The 17982-nt window shown below is 37.1% G+C and overlaps 1 protein-coding gene across 2 annotated transcripts in view; it reads left to right on the top strand.

Moving 5' to 3' along the window:
* The window catches only part of LOC145673274 (uncharacterized), a 66804-nt gene that overhangs the window by 36092 nt on the left and 12730 nt on the right, over positions 1–17982 (top strand). For both annotated transcript variants that reach the window (XM_081742816.1, XM_081742817.1), the window contains exons 5-7: positions 402–632; positions 8711–8920; positions 14471–14629. In XM_081742816.1, coding sequence (XP_081598942.1) covers positions 402–632; positions 8711–8920; positions 14471–14629 — 600 coding nt within the window. The remainder of the gene's footprint in view (positions 1–401; positions 633–8710; positions 8921–14470; positions 14630–17982) is intronic.

The following is a 17982-nucleotide window of genomic DNA, read 5'->3' as shown; positions in this document are numbered from 1 at the left end:
ATTGTTTCGGCCTTCGAACTATTAATACTATGCCCGACACACATTTTGTGGTACGAATTTCGTTTGAATCGGACGATGTATAGGGTGTATTCTTAAATACATTTTCACCAGTGTAGTTGCATTGATAAAGTGTAAGTTTTTATTACTTTTTTTTGCTGTATTTTGGAAAGAAAAAAATGAAAGTCGTTGCAAATTTGTCAATATAACATTTCTTAATGAACTTTAAAGCATTGACTTAATAGTTTCAAATCCAAATGCATTAGCACTGAAGATTGTATTTTCAGGTTTTATTGACTTTATGGAAGTATTTCAGTTTGGGTGATAATAGAAGTTTTATCTGACATTCTTATATATGTACAATATATATTATACAAGTAAAGATTTTTCTTTCTTTCTTTTAGGTGGCATAAATGAGACGGATAGCATCCAGCGTTTGTGTAAATTTAAAAAGCGGCGTAGGCAAAGAATAAGGTTATCAAAGTTGGGCCGTACGTCAGCTACGCGTTTGGCAATGCTGAAAAGAATTCGGAAAAGAAAATTAATAGCAAGATCTCTTTTAAAGAAGACGAAAATCATTCATAAAGATAAATCGAATGAAGATGGAGAGAATGGAAAGGAAGAAGATGGTACAAGTGAGTACAGTTTCTAAAGTCAGTGCTGTTGCACTTTAGATTTAAGATTGCCAGATTGAATTGTAGGCAAGCTCCGAGACCAGTGGGATTTGTGTAATCGGGATACAAATTATAAACTGAAGGTTTCTATGCATATTATTATCACCGTTACTTCTAAAACTTATAACTGAAATTTTCGTTCGTCGCACGGGGAGAGTAGGTTTATAGAAAATATTAGAACTCCCTTACAATACGTGTTTCAATGAAAGTAATTATAAAAACCCATAATATACTCTGTTTTTGTTACGAAATCTGATCTCTTCTATCCCCTTAGGATACGACCGTTAATCAGAGTAACATGCTAAAAACACTTTTGGTAGCTTCTAACTATGTTCAAAAATTCATTTGAAACGAGTATGCCGTTTTTCTGTTATCACAAACAATTAGCATCGATCCCAATGACACGCGGATCCAAGGGGGCCTATAGCCCCCTTCCTTGTCGCTCAGGTATACACTGGATAAAATAGGCTTCAATCCTTCTTTACAGTAGATAAAGCGGCCCCTCCCTTGATCATATCCTGGATCCGCGTCTGTATATATATATATATATATATATATATATATATATATATAAATTGCCGCTCCTCTCCCCTCCCACTTAAAACGACAATTTTGCAAAATGCTCGGCCCCGTTTCCAGTTATTTGTAATAGGGAGTTTATATACAGAATTTCATTTTCTAATTTGAGAGACTCGTGATATACTCTGTTTTTCGTATTAGTTTTGGACCCCATACTCCCCCTGGGATACATCCTTAGGTGAAAGTAGTTATATCTTAAAAGCATTCCCTTGACAACGACTACCATCACTAAAGCAACGTAATAATATAAATATGTTGATCAACCTTCAAATATTTCTTACATTGTTTTTTTCTCTATTTTGTGGCTAGTGCTTGAGCACTGCTGCCCTGATTCCTATATTAAATATATAATGACAACATACAACATCATCGTTGTACTGTATATGGCTCCTGAACCATGGGAATTCTTAAATTATTCTTAATTTAAGAAAGAACTCTGGACCGTACACTAGTTTATATAACACATATATGATAGTTACATTACTTTTTGAACCGCACTACATAATAAAATTACAAATTCATTAACATTAAAATTTTACATATTTATTTTAATATCTCATTTATTGTCTTTTCATTTTATAATAATTAATTATTTTTTATTTAAGCAACGAAGAAACAGGGCATATTCAAAATTTGAAACTTATTTTACTTAGGTCCATAATGGAATTCTTTTCTTAGTATTTATTGTTGGTGGTGCTATGCCTCGTGCCTCTCACGTCAGTCAACAATTTCGTTCAAAAAGTAAGTCATAATGTTTAAGCCGATGAGTGTACATTAATATGGCATGGGTGTCTATAAGTAAATCACTTGCACTGTTCAGTATAATAGTACCGATTGTACCCTTTCCCCTTTCAGGAGTAGAATATTCAAAAGCACAGAAATGCGTGTTTCCTTATTTTTAATTAAGAGTTTAAATCACGAATTTCACACCTCCAACTTAACGAATTCTTACATTAAGCATTTTGTGAATAAATTTAGGAAAATCGTAATATTAGAGAAAGAATTCCTTTTTTCCCCTTTAGAAGCGGAATTTTCGCAAACTTAGAAGTTTGTATACCCATTTTCACATCTTCAACTTAAACATATTTCACATTAGGTACTGTCTTAATAAAGAAGTAAAATTTGGATATGATAGAAATGACTCCCATTTTTCCCCCTTAGAAACGGAATTTTCAAAAAAGGTTGAAAAACATTTTCTATTATTTTTATTGAAGAGTCTTTGTATCGAATTCACATTTCCAACTTAAGCGAATCCCTAAATTCGGCACTTTGTGAATAAATAAAAAGACATTTCAGTATCTTTGACACGCTGAAATACGCGTCTCCTTATTTTTAATTAAAAGTCTGTACCGAAATTTCAGATCTCCAACTTAAACGTACCCCCACATTTGGTACTTACCAAACGGAACGGAACCAAGATTAAACCAAACGGAAGTTTGAGTATTTTAGAAGTGTTTCCATTAGGAGCGGAATTTTCAAAAACGCTGACATAGGTATTTCCTTATTGTTAATGAAGAATTTATATGCGGAGTTTCATTTCTCTGATTTAAGGTATTCGTGAGATACATTCTTGGCCGAATAAGGCATGTACCGAATTAAATCTGCCCTTTTTAAATTGATGTAGTACCTTTATTACGTATTGTACAAGTTTATGTTTTACATATATTGATAGCACGTACGTTAACTTAAAAATTTATGTACTTTTCATTGTTTTATGTTGCAAGGTACAGATACAGCAATGAATGAAAAGAGATCACCTTCAACAAGTCGTCGATGAATGGCTCCACAATCCTTGTCGCCCGTGGAGTTCGATTGCGAAGGTCCTGAAAATACCGCGCAGAACTGTCCAAACCATACTGACACAGTACATTACGACTCAGTCGATCGAAGGACAACCACACAATCGAAATCCTTACGGCCCACGTGACCCTCGACTTCACAAAAGGATCGTGAGTGCCATAAAGAAGAATCCAAGTGCTTCGGCCAGGGATGTTTCCAGGAAGTACAACACAAGTATCAGCATGGTACAGAGATCGAAGCAACGCGAAGGTATGAGGACATACAAAAAACAGAAGGTGCCACGTGTTTCAGAAAATCAGCGCACAGTCATCACATCACGTGCTCGCAAACTCTATGACTACCTCGGACGCGAAAAACGCCACATTATTATGGCGACGAAACCTATGTCAAGGCCGACTTTTCAGCGCTTCCTGGCCAACAATTCTATACTGTCTCATCTGGACAGCATCTCCCACGATCCGAAACAACGGTTGCAGTGGGGAAATTCGACGAGAAATATCTTGTGTGGCAGGCGATCTGCGAGTGCGGAGAAAGGAGTTCAGTTTTTGTCACGAAGGGTACGGTGAACACACAGGTCTGTCCAAGAGTGCTTACAGAAGCGACTGCTGCCACTAATTCGAAAGCACGATGTCCCCACTATATTCTGGCCTGATCTCGCCCCAGCCCACTACGCCAAAGCGACGATAGAGTTCATGAAGAACAACGGGATCGAATTTGTCAAAAAAGACATGAACCCACTGTAACATTCCGTACACCACCTAACGTCCCACAGTGCCGGCCTATCGAGCGTTATTGGGCGCGAGTGAAAGGCGTTTTGAGGAAGACAGGTGAGACTACGAAAACTATTCAGAAGTTTCAGCGAAAGTGGATTGCTGCTGCCAGGACGATCAAGAAAATGTCTGTCGAAATCCTAATGAAAGGAATCCGCAAGAAGCTGCGCCATGAATACAATCCATGAATTCTTTGCATTGTTTCTTTGAGCATACTTTAAGTCAATGTACTTGCTCTCAATAAATGTAAAACATAAACTTATACAATGCGTAATAAAGGTTCTACACCACTTTAAAAAGGGCAGATTTAATTCGGTACATGCCTTATGTAAACACCTCTTTACCCCCATTAATATATGTATTTTCAAAAATCCTCCCATGTCCCTAATTCTCATGACAAAAGGAGTATTTTAAGTTCTATTTGTAGTAATATGGCCTAGGCGATGATGTCACTCACTTCTACTCTTTTATATTACTAACACTACCATTACTCCTAACCAATCGTATACTGTACCAAACTGATGACAATAATATTAAAGACTAGTTATTAAGAAGTCCTACCTTGTTATTCATATTTTTGTATCGTCTAATCTTAAAGCTTTTTTTAACGCTAAAACACTTGTTCGACATTACTGACTGGTATAGCGAGAATATACTGCATTATTTTGAACAGGTTTGATGCATCCGCTTTCTCGTAAAACTCATTCCGTAATGAATTTACAACAGTTAATCTTATCCTTCCTATTAAGTGTTAATATTATAGACTTGAAAATAGAAATCTTATTGTACGTTTCATTTCCATAGAAACTTATTTAAAATTTTTCTCCATCTTTATCAAATCATTAAATAAAAATATTGTTAGTTACCATGTGATAATACAGACACAACAATAAAAATAAAAAAAAGAATTTAAACCTAGCTCTTTGTTACAATAAAATTATATTCCTTGTGAATAAGTTAACAATATATGTAAGTCAAAAATTACATAGATAAATAATTATAGATAATTTTATATTTAAGATCCTAGAATTAGTTCGTGGAATATAGACCCGTAGAGTGTATTTGATACCTAGGCAATCTAACAACCCTATTTAGTTTTTTTTTTTTTTTTTTTTTTTTTTTAACTTCGGATATTTACTTGTTTTTAATTCAGATAAGGAAAGTGCATAATTTCCATTAAGTTGCTACATTTACAGGGCGGTCAGATGGAACATTTAAAGTAAAAAGACTTCCTTGACCTTGCTGTGCCTTTAATAAGGATTCAACTTACGATTGGAATATATATGTGGTTTGGCAAAAAAATGAAATCTTTCAGTTTTACGTCCCACGGTTATGCCTGCTAGACTAAAGGAGACGGTAATGATGAGAAATAAATGAATGGTGGAATGAGTAAAGTGAGAGAAAACGAGAGAACTTTGAGGAAACCCACGCACACTGTGTTGGTCCTCCACAAAGTTCACTAGGTGCGAGCTGGGATCGAACCTTGGACTCCATGTACCAGAGCTATATGTGGTTTGAATCTTCATATAAACAGTAAGTTCAGATCTCATGTAGCTATGCAGCTGAAGAAAGGTTGAGGTTTGCAATATGCTGAGATAATGTAAGAATATTCCCTCCATTGCCTAATAGCACTCAAAATATCCGTGCACGTAGCGCTAGCAGAGATGTTGGTATAATGAAGAATAACGGGTATTGTTCGTGTGCGTGTCAGAAGAGAAGCAAGAGTTGAGCAGTGCGTGAGTGACAGGTATGGAGAGAAGAGGTGTTGTGTGAACCTAGCCTAAGGTCAACAGAGGGCTGTTGTTCATTACGAGTGGGCACATTGACCTCCAGTACTGCAATTCATATGCAGTGCTTTGAGGAAGGAATTAAAAGAGTAAAAAATATCAAATACCTTCGATAAAGTGGATACTTTCAAATATCTAGGATCGATATTAACAGACCAAAGCCATATTCACGAAGAAATTAAATGTCGACTCAGAGCAGGGAATTTGTGTTATTATTCAATTCAAAATTTTTTGTCATTGTTGAGAAATCTGTTTAGAAATTTGAAGCTTAAAATATGTAAAACGATAATCATGCCTGTTGTTCTGTATAGTTGCGAAACATGGCCGCTTACTCTGATTAAAGAACGTAGACTGAAAGTATTTGAGAAGATCGAAAGACAGATATTCGGATCCAGGAGAAACGGGAATAAGGAATGGTGGAAACTTCATAACGAGAAACCACATAATTTATTCCGTTTACCAAACATTGTTATGGTCATCAAATCTAGGAGGCTCAGGTGGGCAGGTCATGTAGCCAGAATGAAATATAGTAGAAATGCTTTCAAAATTTTAACGAAGTTCATCCGGAAGACGACCATTAGGAAGACATGGGCGCAGATGGGAGGACAATATTAAGATGGATCTCGGAGAAATAGGAATACAAAGTAGAAACTGGATCCAGTTGGCTGAGGACAGAAGTCAATGGAGAGCTTTTGTAAACGCGGCATTGAATCTCCGGGTTCCATAGGCCATAGAGTTAGTTAGATATTAAAAGGGTAATGTTTCACCACCAGTGAAGACGTGAAAGCTGCCGTACGCACATTAACACAGGGATTTATGAACAGGAGATATTTAATCTTGTGAAAGGATGGGATAAGTGTGAATGTAAGTGAAGACTATGTAAGAAAATAACACAGTAATTTCTGTTTCTGTTCGCATCGTTATCTTTGTCTTAATTAAAACTTTGTTCTAATGTCATAGTAGGGAAAGTTATTTTCCGAAATTCCGAAGTATTAACGAAAAATGTGTAGAGACCCACAATTATGACTTACTCATAAACTGTCCCTTTTCGTTTCTAGGCCATAAGAAAAGACCCGGAACTATTTGTTATTTTATTTAATAGGACTTGGTAAATACGAGATGAAGTACTTTCTAAATTTTCAATATTGTTTATTGCCTTAACATTACTAATTAAATTACAACAAAGTGATGGGGAGAAAAGGAACTCCAGTCATTAACCATACTCTAGAAAAAAAGTATCCTGTTTAATCTAGTGGCTACAGTGCTAGTCTTTAATGCATGAGGTTACAAGTTCTGTTACCGATTGGACAGCATCGAATGCGCTACAATGTTTCATATGTCACTTTTAAACTGTAGATCTCATTGAGCTAACAAAGGACATAAATCAATCAATCAATAAATTGGAAGAATTGTAGAAAGTACTTGTTGAATAGTCTACGCTGGAACGATATCAACAGCAATGAAAATATTACAGTAAGACAAAAACGTGAGTAAATAAAAAGTAGATAATTGTCATAAAACACATCTACTTTTTTTACAAACTTCTGTGAGAATGTTCAGTGTGAAAAACAAAAGTGCATAGAGAAAGTTATGTGACGAAAAACTCCACAATTTATACCTGAAACTGAATATGGTGGATTACTAAACCAGATCATCTAAAATAGACGGGACAATTTATATTCGCTTCACAAACTTACTCGGGATACTTAATGAGTTGTTTTGAAAAAGTACCGAAAAAAGCCTTTGAGTGAGTCACAGAGATTGAAGGATAACATGAAGTAGGGCCGCCTTGAAATGGTGAAACAGTCCTGGTTGATTGATTAATGTTTCTGATGTTTTGAATCTACGGGTTCTTTGAGTCATTAATTTAGGTCCTGAATAACTGAGGTCACTGATTACCCTAGGCAAATCCGTAACTTTTAATTTGCTGCCAGCCAATAGAATAACAGTTTAAAGAACATTTCAAAAAGAACAGTCTTGTTAAGAAAAGGAACGAAAAAATGCCACTCAAATCTGTGGAAAACTACACTTGTATGTATGTACGAGGGGGAGTCAAATGAAAACCATAAGTATTTTTTTAAATATTATTTATTGGTCACACAGGGTACAGAAGTAAATCACTTTTCAACATAGTCCCCTCCTCGTTCAATGCAAGTCCGCCAGCGCTTCGGAAGAGCCTGAATACCTGCAGAAAAAAAGTCTTTTGGACGACGGCGCAACCACTCGTGCACCGCGTTGCGTACCTCTTCATCGGAGTGGAACTTCCTGCCGCCACTCCTTGCTCGCTCGCTTTGTTTCAGGCTGATGGTAATGCACCCATGTTTCGTCACCAGTGACGATTCGTGACAGGAAGTCATTACCGTCACGTTCAGCACGCCACAAAAGGTCTTCGCACGCATCAACACGTCGCTGTTTCAGTTCAGGCGTCAGTTGTCGGGGCACCCATCTTGCAGACACCTTATGAAACTGGAGAACATCATTCACAATATGATGTGCCGATCCATGACTAAAAATGTCAATCGGTTTCACACCTTCACTTCGCAAAAACCGAATCACAGAACGCTGCTCCTCGCTGGTGCATGTGGCTAGTGGGGCTGGCATTTTGGAACTGTTTTGCGCCGGTGTTTGTGCATCTGCCGGCTGCTGCCACCTAGGAGACATCCGGCATACTATCGTAAACAGGCATGCCAACTTACAGCTCACTGGCGCCATATGCGGATTTTTATTTCTACTTTTATGGTTTTCAGTTGACTTACCCTCGTAAAAAAATAAAACGGAATTAATCAAATCGTTGGGCAAATGAGATCTTGCTTTAACTTAAGTATTAAAGTTACGTGTGCATCGTTATGAGAAGTGGATGGCTTGTTAAAAAGAGGTAGGGTTAGTCCAAGTGAGTATTTGTAATCATGGGTCAGTTTAGCCCCTTAAGTTGTAATTCATTAAGTTACGGTATCCGTTTTCATAATCAACTCTGCCCGAAAAGGTCCAGGTTAAAACGTGAACGAAATATTACCAGAAAATAGAGTCCAGGTAAAACACTGAATTTTTTGCTAATGTATTTTATGTTTAGTATTTCAAAATATTCTTTTCTTTTTCTTTGCAGATGCAGAGAAATCAGGACAAGGAGTCAGATGCCACCTATGCAGCTACGTAGCTAAAGATACATCATATCTCGAGCAACACGTTGCTCATATCCATTCCAAAGACGTTACATATAAGTGTGGAGTATGTGGGTTTATGTGCAATTGGAACAAAGATTATTATAATCATATGAAGACACATTTCCGGGGCCCGCCATTTAAATGTGATTCATGTGAGTGAAAGGAAATATATTGTTGAAAGTAATTTAATGCGTTAAGGTTTTTGAATGTGTACACCATCTTCATTAGTCCATTGATTTATATGGGAAATTTATTTCTGCTTTGAAATGAACTGGAATTTTAATGGTGTGATTTTTCTGATTTCTTCTTCAAATCTAGTTAAATACCCCGTTGCTTTTCTCAAATTAATTTGTATTATATATTGTGATATCCTGAACATGGATCTGTTTACAAACAACACATGTTTTATTTATAAACAACACCATGTGCGTCCTACTACGAACTACTACAGTGGCAGTCGAAAGGGACAACAGCGACACCACTAGTCATGTGACGAAACAGCGCCACTGCCACTCTGAAGCAGCTATAAAACCGGAAGAAATTCCACAGTTGGTATCAGTCTACAACTGGTTACCACTCCCTTAACTTGCTTGGAGCTCTGGGAGTTACCTAATCCAAAAGCCTCTAGCTTGCTCGGAGCTCTAGGCCTCCCATCCTGCCCACTTAGTTTGCTCGGAACTCTATGGGATTCCTAACCTCATCCACCCGGCCTGCATGGAGCATTGGGGATCCTAAATCCACTCACTTAGTTTGTTCGGAGTTCTGTGGAGATCCTTCTGTAGGCTGCTCAGGCCTTGGGATATCTTTCTTTACCCAATTATTAGAGGATTATTTATATTAAAGTGATTTTATATCATACTGTTTATAACAGGAAGGTTTTTATAATAAAATTTGATAGTGGGAGAAAACGTTCCCGTATATAATTTGCTGTACCTATGCTCTACCTAAGAAGAACTTTACATGATATATGTTATATTACTAAAATTAAATATGATCATTGAATAGTTAAATTATATATAACAAAAATTAATTTTCATGAAGGAAGGGACATTTAATTTAAATAGATTTGAAGAAGAAATAATTGAATTCAAATCATGAAAAATTACATACACCTCTATATCCTGATGAAATTTGGAATTTATATGATTTTCATCTTCTCTTAAACCTTTCTCAATAACATTTCTCCTGGTTGGATTTTGTGATATGTATCGTATAGTGTCCGTTACCCAATATTAAAATCACATTTTAATTTTAAAGAAAACAGAAGAATGATTCCCCATATAAATCGGTGAGCTAAAAAATAAACAAGGCATAGGTATTCAACACTGTTAAATATTATTTCCTTCTATCCTTTTCTCCGAATTCATAGATGGACGTAGGCTGGAAGAAGTATATTGTCCTTAAAGCATATTGTCTGCCATTCTTTACCCTTAAGTTTCTGTACAACAAACACAAGTTTTTTCTTTCACTGTATCTTCAGTAATAAACTGTCAGTCCATGTTGGCTGAGACTTTTGTATATGTTAGAAAAAAAAAGGGGGGGAGTACACACAACTTCTCTCTTGATTCAAGTAGGAAAGTGAGATCTAATTATGGCGTTGTGGATGAGATAAAAATATCACTCGGTAATAAACGTTTCGCGTCAGAAACTGTGAAAGGAGAATGAAAGATGACTGATCGATAAAATTTGACTTTTAACACAATTGAATTCTAAAGAAAAGACAGCGGTTGACGAATGCGCTTGTCTACTTCCTTCTCTATTGTGGGCGTATCTGTAAATAGAGGAAGAAAATTTATTATACAACTTCAATATAAGGGACACAAGTACATCCAAAAAATGGTGTGATCCGAGTCCTAATCATAAAAAAGTTACGGCCCATTGTGCAAAACTTTTCGAGCGCCCATTTGTACGTAATGAAGTCAGAAAATACCACAGAAGAACGTAGTTGTACATGCTTTCATTTTGTATGAAAATAATTCTACGTAAAATGTGTATGCACTTTGGTTTAGGGGAAAAGTAATCACTTATGTTCTCTGTAGAGTTAGCAAAATGCTCCTTTTTCCGCCTCTGCTTCTCCAGAGTTAGGAGAATGTTCTTGTCTCCTCATCCTCTAGAGCAGACCTTTAATAGCTTCTCCAGAGTTAGCAAAATTCCTAGCTCTTCCTCCACTTCCAGAGTGAGCAGAATGTTCCTAGCTCCTCTTAGAGTTAGCAGAATTGCATACACTGTACAAGTGAGCATAAGAATTTCTTTCTTTGCGGGACTTCAACACGTCGCTTTTGGCCAATTTCAATTCCAACTAATAGGTTTAAGATCTTATGACTGTATACTGTTTCATAAAAATCGGAAATTTCCCAACGGAAATTACTCTGTAACATGTCTTAAATTTGGGAGTGCGAATCTCCCCGTATCCGAGCTTAACGCTAAACAGTAGGCGCATTAGGACGATTTTTTTTTTTAATAATAATAAAGAAAAAAAAGTGAAAATTGGTAATTTTTGCAAAAATTATAGTTAACATTTCTTAAGTAGTCAATCTATTCTTTTGTCTCTAATTTAAGCTTGAAACAATAAGGTAATTCTTAATTCTCAAAGAAAACAGGCCCTATGTTTTATAAAAATCGAATGATTTTTTTTGCGAAATTTATTTGGACTATTTATTCCAAAATATGAGATTCATTTTCTAATTTTTAATCGATTTCAATCTCAGTAATGGAGGTGATTGGAAAGCCACAATAAAATATGCGCCATATTACATCAAAATCGGATAATCTTTAAGAAAATTATCGTGGAAAATTGTTTTGATATATTATCTATATATATAAACTTCGAAATTCGAGTTAAATTCATCCTGTTTACCCTTGGCCGATTTTAGTCTCAAATAGAGGCTATGCTTGGAAGTGCTTAATGAAAAGTAATTAATATCGAATAAGTTCTACAAAAGTTATGGGCAGTTGTTTTCTTACCACATAATGTATATGTGCAAATTTGTAACGTGGGGTAGATTGTGCTGGGTATTGTTTCTATTGCATAATAGTTGTAGTATGGAAAGTGTCTTGCGAATAAGGCACATACTCTGTCGTCTAATTTGATTTGTATTTTGAGAGACCGGTTGAGAGTCAGTTGGAAGGCAAGATGTAGTCTGAGTTAGGTTTATGAGGTAGAGTATCTGGGAAGATGTGAATATTTTCAAGATACGAGGTCTAGAAACAGAATAATAAGCTTACATGGAATTCGTTTTAATTTCTCTCAAAGTACTGTTCTTAGCTAGCAGTGCACTTATCCCAACGTTGAATTCAAGACTGGAAGCATTTCTAGAAGAATTTTGAACAGTTCAGCGGGCGTTCAGCTGCTCTCTCGTAGTCCTCTCAATATCAGGAATGGTGTCAAAGCACGGTTTTAATTTTTGGATGAGCCAGAAGTCGCATGATGCTATATCTGAAGAGCACAGTAAATGTGGACAGACAGAAATATTTTTTCGACCAAAACCTCGTGGATCAAATGCAAGGTGTGGCAAGGCTCGTTTTCGTGATGAAGAAGGAGGCCACTTGCCCATTTAATCGATGGTTAAAATGCTTTTCACAGACCCGTACAAGATGTTTAGTTCTTCGAATAGCTCTCGAATAGTTATTCACCTGTTTGAATAAAGCATCTGTACCACTTTTTGCGCGTTTTCGTATGTTTTTGATATCGAAGGACGTCTCGATCGTTGCTGGTTTTCAAGACTCCTTGCCCCTTTGGAATAGCTCATATCACTCGCAAACAGTCTTCAATGCCACCGCTTCATCGCCATACACTGGTTTTGACATTTCGTTAGTTTCTTTGTCACTTTTTTGCAGTTTAAAACAAAATGTTGACACGAGACAGATACTCTAAACACGTCCTCACTCTTCTGCCTCTGGAAGCCAACTGACATATAACAACTCATTCAAACTCGACACTGACTGTACCAAAGGTTTAGGCTACCGGGCTTACTAGTTGAAATAGATATAACGTTGATAGATGTCACTGTGCAAGTATATTCACCGTACTTTTTGATCACACCTTGTAACTAATAGTTATTGTGTTTATCTATGTACTGGTGAAAGCTGTCAGATTGCGATTATAACCCCGCGTCGAAGAATGAGTGTTGTGAATTCCAATTAAACCCAAATAGAAGATAATAGTTGCTCAATAAAGAATGATGAAGAGGACCATGTGTACAGTCAATTTGTATACGAATAAAGTATTCTAAAATTTGTATGTAAATCGCCAACACTCCCTTTGTTTGTCAATATTTATAATAAAGAGCAGGTTTCATTCTTTGAGCTCTCTCGTGGCTATATGGTTAACATATGCGTCTCTGGCGCGGAGACTCGGGTTCGATTCCCGACGGGAGCTCATGTGGTTTGGATCCCACGTTAAGCTGTAAGTCCCCGCCTCATATAGTCACGCTGATGAAAGTGACGTTAAACTTCAACTCAATCAACTAGTTTAATCTATTATTCTTCACGAATTTCAACCCTAAACAATAAGTTTGTTTTCTAAGTCTTGACTAAACTGCACACCAGGCTTCGTTAAAATTAGATAAATTTTACGAAAGTTATTGTGGAACAGACACATATTATGTCGAACGGTAGAATTTCGCAACAATTAGTTGCCTTCATTTTCCTGTCGGTGATAGTAACTTGTGGTCCAAAAGTCTCGCACATCAAAATAATAATAATAAACCAGACGCCATTAAGTAATACTTCTTAATACTATTATATATAATACTATATATTTTCACAACATATGTTCGAAATGGCTGTCCCGTTTACCAAATTCGAGCGTGTGATTGTTTACGTAGCCACTAAGGTGAAACCATGCCTCATCAGTGAAGAAAACAAAGTCAAACTGAGCAACTTCATGATTGTCAACAAATGGACGAAACCTTGTACAGTACACTACGCGCTTATCTTTATCCGGCTCTTTCAATTCCTTAACACTGCGAACATAATATGCACGAAAGTGTAACCTCTTCATTGCTCTCTGAGCACTTCCATATGAAATCTGGAAGTGCGTTGATAGTCTTCACAAGCTCTTTGAGGGCGAACGCTGCATCACATTTTTAACTTCAGCCAATTTAGCATCATTCAAAATGGGCGGTCTTCCGGTTCTCTTCTTGTCTGCAGCAGATCCACTTTCTCTAAAACGAGCGATTAATCTCGTAATGGTTGAATTACTAGGTACTGCCACATCAGGATATTTCCTACGAAATTCATCTGCAACATGTGCATACGAATATTCACTAGCAAAATAATGTTCAGTAATGAAAATTATTTGCTCTTGGGAAACCAATATGTTTATCAAGGAACACACAATGCACTAATACAAGCGTCCTGTACTCAATACACATCTCAGTAGCATCGAGAGGTGTTGTTAATAACCATGGTGCAATCTTGCGGTAGCCGATGAAACTCTTCAACTATAGCACTATGTATAGACAGTTGAATTTGTATGTGTGCGACTGTTGGATCGCATGGTAGTAGAGCATTTGCGTGGCAAGTGAAACATATGGTTCTAGTCTGTCAAGGTAACTTTATTATGGGTAATAATGTGGGATTGTTATATATATATATATATATATATATATATATATATATATATATATATATACAGTAATTGATACGCGTATTACATATAACTTTTCTGGGTATTTTTCAGATTTTATTTATATTTACAGGTGACTATAACTGTGATCGAGTCCAGCTGCTTCTGACACACAGGTTGCAGCATTCAGATGAGCGTCCTTTCAAATGTGAAGAGTGTGACTATCGGTGCAGAAGTCGAACCAATCTTACAGTTCATATGCGCTGCCATACGGGAGAGAAACCCTTCAAATGTAAGTGTGTAAAAAGTTTATATTAATTCTGGCTAGTGGCCTCACATGTTTCAACTGTCTTGACTTTCGTATTATGATTTAATTCCAAGGAAATTATCTTCTTGTGAATATTATATTACGCTTTTAATGTTAAAATATAGTGCTATTTGTGAAAATTGCAGCACCTTAACGGAATAACGGAAATACATTCAATCTCACATGATTTGTACGGCAGGATATGATATACTAACGATTACAATTTCAATGGGATGTCATATGCGTGCTCGGAGTAGTACCGTGAGAGAGCAATTTCTTCAACACTCAGGTAATGGAGCATGGACAATCTAACAGAAAATTTTAGAGCAAGCTTCATTATACCTCGACGACATCGAAGGCTTCCATATAAACTGGACTACGTTCGAACGGAGCCGCATGGTTGGCGTACAGAAAAGCATCTTATTACACCGCAAAAGTGGTGCGCGTGCAAAACATACTTCCACTATAGTTGTGCGTATATGGAAACAATGGACAGAAGAAACTTGTAAGTAGTAATGATCCGGGAGTGGACTGCGCAATGTCTCTACACCACTAGATAACAGACATATTTCCTCATAGCTAACTAGTGGTGATTTCAAAACATTTTCCCTAGGGGGTCCTTCAAAACACAGGAGGTGAAAGTAGTACTGCTAAAATACTGCTAACCTACGTTGAGTACAATCAAAGATATGTAGTTCCAGGGGCAATCCCCCAGTGCCTCTCACTGAAATCACTGGCCGTAACGGATCATATAGTGTTGTCCAAGTGGCATTTCGACGATAGAGCACGGAAAAAGGTGTGGACTTATCATCGTCGAGTTTCAGTGGCGTATGCTGAATGCTGCAGTGGCAGATCATATTCCTTTACGTCGGCTTCCATTGAACTCCAGAACCAGAAACTCCTTAGGCCACAATAGCGCGTGAACATCGTTACAAGCATTGTTGAGCGTCATCGCCAAAAGGAATGTGATTATGTGGACATCAGTGGGTATAATATGCGATCATGGTTGCTATGCATGAGGGGCAATCACAAGTGACCGGTACATCAGGGAATTTAGAGACCGAAGTCATCAATAAACACTGGACGCATATTTCGCAGAAATATTTGCAAGACAAAATAATCCCGAAGAACATAGGCCGTGGGCGATTATTAATGTAAGAGCGCCGCTACAATTCGCTGCCATATATCTCGGATTGAGCATTTATTTATTTTTTTTTTCTTTCTTCTTCTTCAGTGAACGACTGGAATCACTGCTTCCCGGCCTGCACGGTAGCCTTGACATGTAGCGCATCGTACATGTTTGGGATATGGTTGGCCGGTACCTACAGACAGTGTCAATGTCTTATTGACTTTTATACAAGCAGCGTGGTACACAGTTCTTCAGGAACACATCTGACACCTGAGCGATTTGATGCTGTGACGTATAGACTCTGATTGCAACACGAGGAAACTTCACGCCATACTGATTCATCGAGGTTAAAAGTTGTACAGTCCTGAAGTTGTAATAATATCTCTAGAGCCATGCAACGATTGTGTGATATAAAATTCATTCCTCTCACACATGTCATTGCTAGTGTTCCTGTTTTCACAAATAGCAGTAACGTACTACTAGTAAACGTCACATATGTAGACAGATGCGTATCAAGATAATGGAAACACCTGCAGAAAATGCAACTCACCTGATTAACGCAGCGTGCGGCTACCGTTAGTCTACAGGAAGTTCTGATTCGTGGGGTGCTGGCATGCGAGTCATGAAGGGTTTCCGAAGGGATATTGTACCATTCCTCATGCAGTACAGCACTAAACAACGGTCAGGCGCTGCACACGCATCCTCACTGTTACCACCACACCTTATGTGCTGCAAACTGCAGGTTTTTTTCATTAATTTGAGAAGCTCTCCCCTTATTTCTCTCTCTATCTTTTATATATATATATATATATATATAGGGTGTTTCAAAAGAACACCGACAACGTTTGGAAAATGATTCCTGACACCAAAATAAGACGAAAAGTATAGACCAACCTAGATGCACAAATGCTTTCTTTCGGAGTTATAGGCTGCCGAAAACATGAAAAAAATGAACTTTAAAGGTCCATAGCTGCAAAACTATGGGACCTATCGTAGTCGGGTCAATACTTTACTTAGGAACTAATATGTGCTTTATCCAAAAATACATGTTTCAGAAGGTACTCACGCAGCAATTTTTGTACAGGCAGTTTGATTACGGGCATATAATCTGAAGTACTCACTACCTACCTCTATAAAAATTGTTGCGGAAGTACTGCAGCATTCTGAAGCATGTACTTTTGGATAGAGCACATATTATTTCCTGAGTAAAGTCCTGACCCAACTACGGTAGGCCCCATAGTTTTGAGCTATGGACCTTTAACAAGTTGATTGCCATGAGCATCATATGTGGTGATCACCTTATTTTTCTGTGGAGCCATGAGCACCATATATGATGCTCATGCTCGATATCACAAATTACTAACCTATTCAGGTTCTTGAGCATCATATATGATGCTCATTGTCACAAATTACTGTGAGACCATGAGCATGACATATAGTGCTCGGCTTCCATTGGTACGTTTTCGGCAGAAGCAAAATATCGCGACAAAAATGTGACATGACTGTCAATAATTGAGCCAAAGGTAAGAAGAAATTTATGGCCTTCTGGGAGCAGTACCCTCAAATCACCTTGGCAGTCAACCTGTTAAAGTTCATTTTTTCACGTTTTCGGCAGCCCATAACTCCGAAAGAAAGCATTTGTGCACCCAGGTTGGTCTATACTTTTTGTCTTACCTTGGTGTGAGGATTCACTTCCCAAACGTTGTCGGTGTTCTTTTGAAACACCCTGTATATATAAGGTACAGTGAAATTCATGCCATTTGTAGAAATACTATCGCTAATTATACAAGAAAGACCAAATTAGCAAACCAATATTTATAAGGTTGTGATTTACCGATACTTTTAAGGCTTTTTGCAATACCGAGATACGCAAAATAAGATCATTAGTAGAATGGGATCTGAACGATTGTTCCGGTTTGTATTATAGACGTTGTACTTTCAACAGAGTTTAGACCTTTTATTCTAATAATTTCTAAATTGCGATACTACATAATGTCAGCATTCGTAATTTTCTCCTTTCACTGGGAATGGAACCTCTTGCCGTACACATCAAAAGATGCGTACTAATAACTCGACTACATGATAGTAAGCCATGGAATATTAATAACGGTATAATTTTAAAAAGCATTGTGTAAACATGAGTAGAAAACTATCTTGGTTTGTTTAATAGATACTGGGTTATTTCAGTGATAAGCATATTAGCTATATT

Source organism: Thermobia domestica, chromosome 16 (genome assembly GCF_964235325.1).
Source record: "Thermobia domestica chromosome 16, izTheDome1.hap1.1, whole genome shotgun sequence".
Classification (NCBI taxonomy): Eukaryota; Metazoa; Arthropoda; class Insecta; order Zygentoma; family Lepismatidae; genus Thermobia; species Thermobia domestica.
Note: the sequence above shows the minus strand (reverse complement) of the source record. Positions and strands in the feature narration are given on the sequence as shown.